Source organism: Berghia stephanieae, chromosome 11 (assembly GCF_034508935.2).
Source record: "Berghia stephanieae isolate SIO BIC M18660-M18661 chromosome 11, UCSD_Bste_1.3, whole genome shotgun sequence".
In the NCBI taxonomy this organism is placed as follows: Eukaryota; Metazoa; Mollusca; class Gastropoda; order Nudibranchia; family Aeolidiidae; genus Berghia; species Berghia stephanieae.
The window spans coordinates 43,451,808-43,465,983 of NC_088370.1; the positions used below are offsets into that span (position 1 = coordinate 43,451,808).

General features: G+C 41.4%; 1 protein-coding gene across 2 annotated transcripts in view; it reads right to left on the minus strand.

The window, feature by feature from the left end:
- Positions 1 to 928: 928 nt before the first annotated feature.
- The window catches only part of LOC144957172 (uncharacterized), a 49,645-nt gene continuing 36,397 nt past the window's right edge, over positions 929 to 14,176 (minus strand). For both annotated transcript variants that reach the window (XM_078888200.1, XM_078888201.1), the window contains 5 exons: positions 13,735 to 13,843; positions 12,473 to 12,715; positions 9,808 to 9,944; positions 3,181 to 3,318; positions 929 to 2,794 (listed from right to left, as the gene is read on the minus strand). In XM_078888200.1, the coding sequence (XP_078744326.1) occupies positions 984 to 2,794; positions 3,181 to 3,318; positions 9,808 to 9,944; positions 12,473 to 12,715; positions 13,735 to 13,843 (2,438 nt within the window). In that variant the 3' untranslated portion in view covers positions 929 to 983. The remainder of the gene's footprint in view (positions 2,795 to 3,180; positions 3,319 to 9,807; positions 9,945 to 12,472; positions 12,716 to 13,734; positions 13,844 to 14,176) is intronic.

Below are 14,176 nucleotides of genomic sequence, written 5' to 3' on the forward strand. Positions count from 1 at the left end.
AGTGGGCACAGTAAGATTGTAAGAATCCATTTGGATCACATGGAATATCAACATATCAATGGCCTTTGTCTTAAACCTTTCAAATCAGGGAAAATTCAAGAAGATTTAAAAAAAAAAAATACCAACTATTTCAATTTTCATCAGATTGACAGATTGACCCAATATTTAGAGACACAATGCGATTGATCATCGACTAAAGGGTAGCCTTGACCTAAAACCAGAGAAACGCATATTCTTGAAGTTGACTGAATGACGACCGAGGACAATTCAAATTACATAAGAATGTTACCATTCTCAATTTCCATGATAAAACAAATTCTCTTCTCAATTTCCCTGATGAAACAAATTCTAATCTCAATTTCCCAGATAAAACAAATTCTATTCTCAATTTCCCAGATAAAACAAATTCTATTCTCAATTTCCCCGATAAAACAAATTCTATTCTCAATTTCCCTGCTAAAACAAATTCTATTCTCAATTTCCCAGATAAAACAAATTCTAATCTCAATTTCCCTGATAAAACAAATTCTATTCTCAATTTCCCTGATAAAACAAATTCTATTCTCAATTTCCCAGATAAAACAAATTCTATTCTCAATTTCCCCGATAAAACAAATTCTATTCTCAATTTCCCTGCTAAAACAAATTCTAATCTCAATTTCCCTGATAAAACAAATTCTAATCTCAATTTCCCTGATAAAACAAATTCTATTCTCAATTTCCCTGATAAAACAAATTCTATTCTCAAATTCCCTGATAAAACAAATTCTATTCTCAATTTCCCAGATAAAACAAATTCTATTCTCAATTTCCCTGCTAAAACCAATTCTATTCTCAATTTCCCTGATAAAACAAATTCTATTCTCAATTTCCCAGATAAAACAAATTCTATTCTCAATTTCCCCGATAAAACAAATTCTATTCTCAATTTCCCTGATAAAACAAATTTTATTCTCAATTTCCCTGATAAAAAAGACATCAATTTATGCTGAAATGGATTCCACATCGTCGTCATCAACCTCAAAGGTTGAATTGAAGAAGGAATGGTTCGGACCCTTCATGGTTCTCCTACGGCCTGGAGTCGTCTGGTTGATCTGGGCCAGTGACCTCCCTTTGTGGCTGCCTCTGTCTGGATGAAGATGATGATGGGGATGATGATGATGAGGGTGGCTGTTGCTGCTGCCATTGTAATAGAGATGAGCTGGAAAATGACCCAAATTTTCTTGCAGAACTTTAGGTCTGGCGCCACCATGAGACATTTTCTTTCCCTGACTATTGGTGCTGAGTTGCTGAGGTTGAGAGTTATTCCAATGTTGACGGTGGTTCATGGAAGGTTCAGCTGGTTTAGCACCTCCCATATGAGGCAGGTTTGAACCTGGCATGAAATGGGAAGCGTAACCACTTCCTGTGTATAAAATATCAGTTGGACTACGGGCATCTACCAATGGATGAAACAGATGATTGTGGCTGAAAGTGTTGGGATCAATATGGTGGGGATGATGATTTGGGTAGACATCGGTATTCATGGCAGATGTAGGTAAATGTGCTTGGATAGGATGGAAAGCCGATTCCCGTATTTTAGAAGGTTTCTGATGGTTGCTGTTGTCATTGGAATAATTACGATGGTGATGGGTCAGATTGTGTGTGATGGGTCGGTAAAAACTACCACCACTCATGTAACCACCGTAACCACCTACCTCTGACCCTGAACTAGATCCACTCTTCCCCAATAATACCCCCCAATTCCCACCCCCAATATCGGCCATTAGAGGGGAGAATGGGATACAGGACAAATCCATCCCACTGCCCCCAGCTCCACTCCCTTCCATGGTGGTCGTCGTTTTTGTCGTCTTTTTCTTCTTTTCATGAACAGTGGTTGTAGAGGAACTGGTCGTTTTCATACATCGGTTATTTCTATTTTTAGATTTCTGCGATGGTGAGTTATTATTATTCTGAATCTTATTTGAACTATTGACCCCTGACAAACCAACTGCTACAGACTGCCTTCTAGTTCTCTGGTTCAAAAATTGTTGCTGCTTGCCATAATCAGATAGCTGTTGTTTTTGTTTCATTTGACTTTTATCAAGAGCCTTACTGTTGTTACTAGTCACATCATTGTCTGCTCTATCTTCTTCTTCATCAGAGCTGTCATCGTCATCATCAGGGTTATCATTCTCAACAGCTCCCGGAAGACTGAGCACTTCCTGCATCCCACTACGAGCTCCTCCGACTCCAACAACCAAGTCAACACCCCCACCGACTCCCACCACCCCCTTTCTGTCTTTACCATGATGATCTTTTCTCAACTCTTTCAGGAATTGGTTCATCCTCAGGGTGGACGAATCCTGGTCCAGAACGAGGCTGTTGGAATGAGATGACTTTGTAATGGCTGGCAGAATCAGGTCATGACCTCCATCATCATCGTTGTTGTGATTGTTGGACTCCACAGAAACCATCTCCATACTGTTGCAACGTTTCTTCATCGCCAAACCAGCTGGGACTGGAATACTTTGAGTTGACATCTGACTGGAATCGCTCTCTTTCCTCCTCGTCTGCATCATCATCATCACGTTATTTCTCCCAGATTTGAACCCTTGACCCGAAAACATGGGACCTATCACCGGTTTAATCCGGTTCAATTTTCCCCTTTTCTTTTTCAGCTTCTTCCTGCTTTTCTTTCCATAGGGATCGCATGGCAATTCGTCTCTGTCAAACACAACGAACTGGGCCTCTCTAAATTCCAAGAACTGTGACTCTCTTGACACCCGCCTGGTTGAAATCACAGACTGGACATCTGAAAAAGAAAGAGAAATTATCAAACTCAATTATATCAATGCTGTAATATATCTTTACATGCGCCGATATGTGGTCTTGTCGTATGACGATCACTTTCGGATCAGAAGGTACTGGGTTCAAGCCTTTTTGGATTTTATTATTTAAAGAGTTTATGACTTTAAAAAAAAGTTTAAATAATAAAATCTAAAAAGGCATACATCCTCAGCAAAATGACTCGAGATGTTCAATGATGAATAATAATACATGGTTATTAAGGTACAGACGGCAACACATTGCTTTCATTTTAAATACACAAAGACATTTAGCCACATATAAACATAACACACACACACACACACACAGATACACAAACACACCCACACACAATAAAAAAGGTAACCATACCCGAATCAGAGTATCGCCGTCCAATCCCAGGGGAAGGGTAGATAAGCCCACCTCTACGACGTACCAGCTTAGGCATTGCCAAGGCAAAGGTAGACGACAGGTCATCGTCACTGCAACTGTTGAGGTCAAACTTCATACCTGTACCATGTGGAATAAAATCAAATTATATCAAAAACTCTTCATCACATGAAATGGAATGAAATAAGATCTCTCCTATTCCATGAGTCACTACAGACCTACCAACCCCTCACCTCCATGAGTCACTACAGACCTACCAACCCACCACATTCCATGTCACTACAGACCTACCAACCCATCACATTCCATGAGTCACTACAGACCTACCAACCCACCACATTCCATGTCACTACAGACCTACCAACCCATCACATTCCATGAGTCACTACAGACCTACCATCCCATCACATTCCATGAATCACTACAGACCTACCAACCCCTCACATTCCATGAGTCACTACAGACCTACCATCCCATCACATTCCATGAGTCACTACAGACCTACCAACCCCTCACATTCCATGAGTCACTACAGACCTACCATCCCATCACATTCCATGAGTCACTACAGACCTACCAACCCATCACATTCCATGAGTCACTACAGACCTACATCCCTCACATTCCATGAATCACTACAGACCTACCACCCTCACATTCCATGAGTCACTACAGACCTACCAACCCATCACATTCCATGAGTCACTACAGACCTACCAACCCCTCACATTCCATGATCACTACAGACCTACCACCCCTCACATTCCATGAGTCACTACAGACCTACCAACCCATCACATTCCATGAGTCACTACAGACCTACCAACCAATCACATTCCATGAGTCACTACAGACCTACCAACCCATCACATAAGTCACTACAGACCTACCAACCCCTCACATTCCATGAGTCACTACAGACCTACCATCCTCGTACATTCCATGAATCACTACAGACCTACCTAACCCATCCAATCCATGAGTCACTACAGACCTACCACCCCCATTCCATGTCACTACAGACCTACCATACCCATCACATTCCATGAGTCACTACAGACTACCAAACCCCTCACATTCCATGTCACTACAGACCTACCACCCTCACATTCCATGAGTCACTACAGACCTACCAACCCCTCACATTCCATGATCACTACAGACCTACCAACCCCATCATTCCATGATCACTACAGACCTACCACCCATCACATTCCATGAGTCACTACAGACTACCAACCCTCACAGTCCATGATCACTACAGACCTACCAACCATCACATCCATGAGTCACTACAGACCTACAACCTCACATTCCATGAGTCACTACAGACTACCAACCTCACATTCCATGAGTCACTACAGACCTACCAACCCCTCACATTCCATGAGTCACTACAGACCTACCAACCCTCACATTCCATGTCACTACAGACCTACCAACCTCACATTCCAATGAGTCACTACAGACCTACCAACCACATCACATTCCATGAGTCACTACAGACCTACCAACCATCACATTCCATGAGTCACTACAGACCTACCAACCATCACATTCCATGAGTCACTACAGACCTACCAACCCATCACATTCCATGATCACTACAGACCTACCAACACCTCACATTCCATGAGTCACTACAGACCTACCAACCCATCACATTCCATGAGTCACTACAGACCTACCAACCCTCACATCTCAAGTCACTACAGACTACTACAACCCCATCACATTCCATGAGTCACTACAGACCTACCAACCCTCACATTCCATGAGTCACTACAGACCTACCAACCCATCACATTCCATGAGTCACTACAGACCTACCAACCCATCACATTCCATGATCACTACAGACCTACAACCCCTCACATTCCATGAGTCACTACAGACCTACCAACCCCTCACATTCCATGAGTCACTACAGACCTACCAACCCCTCACATTCCATGAGTCACTACAGACCTACCAACCCATCACATTCCATGAGTCACTACAGACCTACCAACCCATCACATTCCATGAGTCACTACAGACCTACCAACCCATCACATTCCATGAGTCACTACATGACCTACCAACCCTCACATTCCATGAGTCACTACAGACCTACCAACCCTCACATTCCATGAGTCACCACAGACCTACCAACCCATCACATCATGATCACTACAGACCTACAACCCTCACATTCCAAGTCACTACAGACCTACCAACCCAATCCATGAGCTACAGATCAACCTCACATCATGAGTCACTACAAGACCTACCAACCCTCACATTCCATGAGTCACTACAGACCTACCAACCCTCACATTCCATGACTCACTACAGCCTACCAACCCTCACATCCATGAGTCACTACAGACCTACCAACCCCTCACATTCCATGAAGTCACTACAGACCTACCAACCCTCACATTCCATGAGTCACTACAGACCTACCAACCCATCACATTCCATGATCACTACAGACCTACCAACCCTCACATTCCATGGTCACTACAGACCTACCAACCCTCACATTCCATGAGTCACTACAGACCTACCAACCATCACACCATGATCACTACAGACTACCAACCCATCACATTCATGAGTCACTACAGACCTACCAACCCATCACATTCCATGATCACTACAGACCTACCAACCCTCACATTCCATGAGTCACTACAGACCTACCAACCCACTCACATTCCATGGTCACTACAGACCTACCAACCCATCACATTCCATGATCACTACAGACCTACCAACCCATCACATTCCATGAGTCACTACAGACCTACCAACCCATCACATTCCATGAGTCACTACAGACCTACCAACCCCTCACATTCCATGAGTCACTACAGACCTACCAACCCCTCACATTCCATGTCACTACAGACCTACCAACACCTCACATTCCATGAGTCACTACAGACCTACCAACCCTCACATTCCATGAGTCACTACAGACCTACCAACCCTCACATTCCATGAGTCACTACAGACCTACCAACCCATCACATTCATGAGTCACTACAGACCTACCAACCCTCACATTCCATGGTCACTACAGACCTACCAACCCTCACATTCCATGGTCACTACAGACCTACCAACACCTCACATTCCATGTCACAACAGACCTACCAACCCTCACATTCCATGATCACTACAGACCTACCAACCTCACATTCCATGGTCACTACAGACCTACCAACCCTCACATTCCAGGTCACTACAGACCTACCAACCATCACATTCATGAGTCACTACAGACCTACCAACCCTCACATTCCATGATCACTACAGACTACCAACCCTCACATTCCATGAGTCACTACAGACTACCAACCCATCACATTCCATGAGTCACTACAGACCTACCAACCCTCACATTCCATGAGTCACTACAGACCTACCAACCCATCACATTCCATGAGTCACTACAGACCTACCAACCCATCACATTCATGAGTCATACAGACCTACCAACCCATCACATTCCATGAGTCACTACAGACCTACCAACCCCTCACATTCATGATCACTACAGACCTACCAACCCTCACATCCATGATCACTACAGACCTCCAACCCCTCACATTCCAAACACCTCCAACCTCATTCCATGAGTCACTACAGACCTACCAACCCTCACATTCCATGAGTCACTACAGACCTACCAACCCATCACATTCCATGATCACTACAGACCTACCAACCATCACATTCCATGTCACTACAGACCTACCAACCCATCCATAGTCATACAGACTACCACCTACACCATGAGCAACACTCACCTCACATTCCATGTCACTACAGACCTACCAATCCAACCATTCACACAATTCCAATTGATCACTACAGACCTACCAACCCCTCACATTCCATGGTCACTACAGACCTACCAACCCATCACATTCCATGATCACTACAGACCTACCAACCCATCACATTCCATGAGTCACTACAGACCTGCCAACCCCTCACATTCCATGAGTCACCACAGACCTACCAACCCCATCACATCCTATGGTCACTACAGACCTACCAACCCATCACATTCCATGAGTCACTACAGACCTACCAACCTCACATTCCATGAGTCACTACAGACCTACCAACCCTCACATTCCATGGATACAGTCACAACTAACATGACTACCTACCAACCCTCACATCCATGAGTCATACAGACCTACCAACCCTCACATTCCATGAGTCACTACAGACCTACCAACCCTCACATTCCATGTCACTACAGACCTACCAACCCCTCACATTCCATGAGTCACTACAGACCTACAACCCTCACATTCCATGAGTCACTACAGACCTACCAACCCTCACATCCATGAATCACTACAGACCTACCAACCCATCACAACCCATGAGTCACTACAGACCTACCAACCCATCACATTCCATGAATCACTACAGACCTACCAACCCCTCACAGTCCATGATCACTACAGACCTACCAACCCATCACATTCCATGAGTCACTACAGACCTACCAACCCATCACATTCCATGAATCACTACAGACCTACCAACCCATCACAACCCATGAGTCACTACAGACCTACCATCCCATCACATTCCATGAGTCACTACAGACCTACCAACCCATCACATTCCATGAGTCACTACAGACCTACCATCCCATCACATTCCATGAGTCACTACAGACCTACCAACCCCTCACATTCCATGAATCACTACAGACCTACCAACCCATCACATTCCATGAGTCACTACAGACCTACCAACCCCTCACATTCCATGAGTCACTACAGACCTACCAACCCCTCACATTCCATGAGTCACTACAGACCTACCAAACCCTCACATTCCATGAGTCACTACAGACCTACCATCCCATCACATCACATGAGTCACTACAGACCTACCAACCCATCACATTCCATGTCACTACAGACCTACCAACCCCTCACATTCCATGAGTCACTACAGACCTACCAACCCCTCACATTCCATGAATCACTACAGACCTACCATCCCCTCACATTCCATGAGTCACTACAGACCTACCAAACCCTCACATTCCATGAGTCACTACAGACCTACCAACCCCTCACAGTCCATGAATCACTACAGACCTACCAACCCCTCACATTCCATGAGTCACTACAGACCTGCCAACCCCTCACATTCCATGAGTCACTACAGACCTACCAACCCCTCACATTCTATGAGTCACTCTGAGTGGTGCATGGTTGAGTCCTTGGAAAAGGCTCTTTACTCACACATTCTCTAACTGTACTCAAGTGTGAAATGAGTGCCTGGCCGTTAATAGCGTTGTCTCTGTCGGAAAAAATTGTAATATTGCCTAACAGACATCATGTCCCATTCTACATGTTACATGTGGCTGTTGGCCAGGGCAAAGCACTTTGAGCACATTTAGTGGTTATTGCGCTATGAAAAAGCTCAAGTGAGTTAAAAAGTCAGAATTATCACGCCAAAATCTGAGAGGTTGACAGGTATATTGAACACATGGAGATAATGAAGCAAACACATAAGACAGTCAAGCAAACAGATGAAAGGAGAAGAAAAGGATCTAAAGGAGTTTCTCACCCATACCAGCTACTCAATGTATTGTTATTGTTTTCACAATGTACAGTTAAATTTCACATGAGCATCAAACAGATTCATCCCTGGCAACAAATCAAAAATCGATAATCCCCCCCCCCCCCCTCTTTTGCCTGTCACAGATCTCACTCCTTACAAAAAATAAAAACCAATTTTCAAAACTAAATCCTATTTAATTCCACAAGACAAGAAAACCACCTTTATTTGTTTGTTTTGTTTGTAAGGGTTTTACAGTACTTGTGACACATTTATGTCACATCAGCACCAGTAAAAAGGAAGAAAATGGGATAGTCAAAAAATTACAATTAAAGCACTGAAGAAAAAGTAAGACAAAGGGAAATAGGTTCAAAAAAGGAACAGATTTAGATTGCAAGAGCATTTTATGAGTGTTCATAGTTTGAGGTCACCTAAAAATCTCATCCAAACATAAGCACAGGATCCCACAAAGAGGAACACACTCAAATGTTTACAAGATATCTTCAAAACAAAAAACAAAAATATAATCAGTACATAAGAGGGAGATGAAGAACCAGGGAAAAAAATCATCTCCCAAAACGAACACTTTACACTTGACTGTTTCCATTTCAACCATGGACCCTGTCAAGGGTCAGGACAAAACCAAGTATTTCCATTCCAAGACAAAAACACAACTCATAAAACAGAAAAGAAACTAGGTCACATGACCATTTCTGACCGACTTAATATTATCAGCAAATTTTGATCTAAAAATATGAACCTGGAGTTCTAAATAAATAATTTACATTTAAATTTTTATAAAACGGGAATGTTTCTGGATTCCGTTGAGCAAGAAATTGACAAATTTGAATTTGTATAGCATATCTAAGCCGGTCGGTCATACAGAATTAATTTCCATTTCATACAGGACAAATCAACAGAAAGACACACTATACCTGCTTGGAGTCCTAAATTACAAAACATGGACATCAATCCCAAACTGAAACAAAGATAGTAATTGACAACAACACGGACACTAACCAAGAGGGTCGTCGTGAGAGCTGCGATAACTGATGGAGACGCGTCCCTGGTTGATTTCCTTCCTCTTCTCAAAGGCCTGGGCTATCATACGATGACGCTTCAACCTCACTGGCTTATTGGAGGGTTTGTGAAATATCCTGAAATCATCAGAGGTTATCAGCCACTTATTATCACACTACTTTTTTAATAAAACAAAACTACACATTTGACATGCAATCACACACATGCCACAACACGTGTCTGATTTGCATCTACACACACATCACACGTCAAACAAAGAGATTTTAATTCACTCATCCAAGGCCTTCCACATCCATGTCATCGACTCACTCTAGAGAATTTGTGAAATGTTAAAAAGGAATTAAAATACTCAAGTGTTCAATTTTCAATATCACCAGCATGTAAAATTTTAAAACAGTAGCTGTCAAAATACATAATAGAGTTAGACGTCTATATGTTTTTTGAACAATCAAAAAAAAAAAAAAAAAAAGATTCGTAAAATTAACCAGAGTCAAATTGATTGTGTGTCATTATAGAATTCCCAACCCGACACAGCTTCTAAAACTAAATTTCATTCAACATTGTCTGAACCAAATACAGAAACTTTAGTCTATTTATGAATAAAAATGAATCACATGACATAGAATGTACATCTTCATTGATTTGTTGTTAGATTATTTTAAAGGAAAAGTCCATACTGATAATATCAGTGTTATTAGTGATGGGAGTTTCATGCATACCCAGACAGTTGGGGTTAGAGTTAAATGAGTTAAAGGTGAGTTGATGATTTGGATCGTTAAGTATTAAGATTGTGAATTTTCAATCACCCACACCCACTCATTGAAGTCATGTATGCAGAATTTCATTTCGTCCTCTCAAAACGATTGACTCAGATTGTCCGCCCACCCATGGTGATGGTTTGTAAACAAAAGAATGAGTGAATGAGTGTATGTTAGGTAAAGATAAGAATTACCGCTCCATTGACCAGCAACAAATGCAATCTTTAGCACCAGCAACACATGCTGTCTTTAGCACCTTCATCACATGCAATCTTGAGCACCATCAACACATGCGATCTTTAGCACCATCAACACATGCAATCTTTAGAACCAACAACACATGCTGTCTTTAGCACCAGCAACACATGCTGTCTTTAGCACCAACAACAAATGCAATCTTTAGCACCAACAACACATGCTGTCTTTAGCACCATCAACACATGCAATCTTTAGCACCAACAACACATGCTGTCTTTAGCATCAACACATGCTGTCTTTAGCACCAACAACACATTCAATCTTTAGCACCAACAACACATGCAATCTTTAGCACCAGCAACACACGCAATCTTTAGCACCAGCAATACATGCAATCTTTAGCACAGTGTTCAGATCGGCAGTATTGATGCTGCTTATCGTTTGAAAGACATTAACAACTTGTGCACCCGATGTCGTGTGGTGTTGTCAGAGGTTTTATTCTTCGTCGTTGGTCGACAGTTTAGATTCCAGGCACGTAATTGTTAACTCACCAATACAAGCATTTGAGGTAATCTTGACTCTTATTATATTGCTACATACTCATATTCAGAAATTTATAAAATAATCTCCCTTTGATGTGATATTTTACACTGAAATGTGCTGTTGTTAAAATTAAAGAGCATACAGTTGGTCAAAATTAACAAGTATTTGGTTCAACATTGTTACAAAATGTGGCCAAAAACAAGCGAATTTTGTCCCTTTAAATTATTTTACACCATTAAAGTAACAATTTATGGAGCAGGCACTGGTGTAAGATAAAAATCTGAAAAGGTGTGAAAGAAACAGGGCCAGACAAAACAGTGATAAAAACGTCACAATAAAACTATCCACACTCAGATAAAAACGTCACAATAAAACTATCCACACTCAGATAAAAACGTCACAATAAAACTATCCACACTCAGATAAAAACGTCACAATAAAACTATCCACACTTTTTCAGATTTGTACAAAAATCATACCAAATTCTCAACCTGTCTCCACTAAACCCAAATATTTAAAATCTGAATCAGGAACAAAAATTTTGAAATTTGAGTGAAAAACAAAAATCTCCAAATCAATAATAAAACCTTGATAAGTGACCGGTCTATACTGTAACCATGAATTATGACAGATGGGTATATATAAAGGGTAGACATAGTTGTTAACGTTTCATTATATCGTTAAAGAGCTAATAGGTTGTAAGGACCCTTCAATGCTCTGTGAAACTTTCATGCATAGATACAATTTTTCAAAGATCTATAAACAACATTCATTGTTAATTTGACAACTTTCCCGTCTCGAATCTCAATTTCACATTATTAAATATCTGAGGCGAGAGTTGTTAGATAGTTTAATTTACACCTTTGAATATTTGATTACAAAAACCACTATTATTTTTATTATTATTATTATTATTATTATTATTATTATTATTATTATTATTATTATTATTATTATTATTATCATCATCATCATCATAATTATAACCACCTGTCAGTGGCTGTAAATTATATAATCACCACCTGATTCATCTCACCATAAAACAGGTGGGTCACAAACTGGAATTATTCCATCAACAAAGGAAGGGTTGGCGGTGTGAGGAACAAGCCCCCCCCCCCATCCCCAAACCCTGACACAAATCTTACCATCTGAAGAATCTCTCCCACGCAGCCAGAGAAGATTTTGTCCAGGACCACGAGCTCATGGCGATGCCAGCACCAAAGAAAGCAAATATATGAATCTCCATAGCAACAAGGCTTGGCCTGTCCTCCACCTGACAATGGCCTTTGGCAGATGTTGTTGTTGTCGTTGTAGCTGTGGATGATGATGATGATGTCCCTGTCATGCTGCCGACACTTTGGGTTGTCACTGACATCTTGGCTATACAGCTGTAACAACAAAACAATGATAGAAACGTGATGAGTTTATTCACTATAATCTCAGAGGCTGTCCATAACACACCCATGCCTACTGAATCATGTCTTTTTACAATAACACACCCATGCCTACTGAATCATGTCTTTTTACAATAACACACCCATGCCTACTGAATCAGGTCTTTTTACAGTAACACATCCATGCCAACCATCATAGCCATCAATAATCACCACCATCATCAGTACTACCATCATAACCATCAATGATCACCATCACCAGTACTACCATCAACATCATAACCATCACCATCACCATAACCATCAATGATCACCATCACCATCATCAGAACTATCACAAACACCATAACCATCAATGATCATCATCATCATCATCAGAACTATCACAAACACCATAACCATCAATGATCACCATCACCATCATCAGAACTATCACAAACAACATAACCATCAATGATCACCATCATCAGAACTATCACAAACAGCATAACCATCAATGATCACCATCATCATCACCATCATCATAACCATCAATGATCACCATTATCAGTACTATCACAAACAGCAAAACCATCAATGATCACCATCATCATCACCATCATCATCACCATCAATGATCACCATCAATGATCACCATCATCAGTACTATCACAAACAGCATAACCATCAATGATCACCATCATCATCACCATCATCATAACCATCATCATCACCATCATCATAACCATCAATGATCACCATCATCATCACCATCATCATCACCATCAATGATCACCATCATCAGTACTATCACAAACAGCAAAACCATCAATGATCACCATCACCATCATCAGTACTATCACAAACATCATAACCATCAATGATCACCATCATCAGTACTATCACAAACAGCATAACCATCAATGATCACCATCATCATCACCATCACAATCATCAGTACTATCACCAACATCATAACCATCAACAATCACCATTATCATCATCATCATCACCATCATCATCATATCACTTACTACATGTACTCTCTAAAGCTCTGTTTCCATCTGTCTTCATAGGCGAATATGTAGACATGGACGGCAAAGGTGATAAGTACAAACACCAAGGCCATGGAGGTGAAGATACCTGGCAAATGAAAACATGATATAATCAATGTTACCAGTTGGCCCAAAACAGTGTTTTGTCGGGTGTTACCAGTTGGCCCAAAACAGTGTTTTGTCGGGTGTTACCAGTTGGCCCAAAACAGTGTTTTGTCGGGTGTTACCAGTTGGCCCAAAACAGTGTTTTGTCGGGTGTTACCAGTTGGCCCAAAACAGTGTTTTGTCGGGTGTTACCAGTTGGCCCAAAACAGTGTTTTGTCGGGTGTTACCAGTTGGCCCAAAACAGTGTTTTGTCGGGTGTTACCAGTTGGCCCAAAACAGTGTTTTGGCGGGTGTTTACCAGTTGGCCCAAAACAGT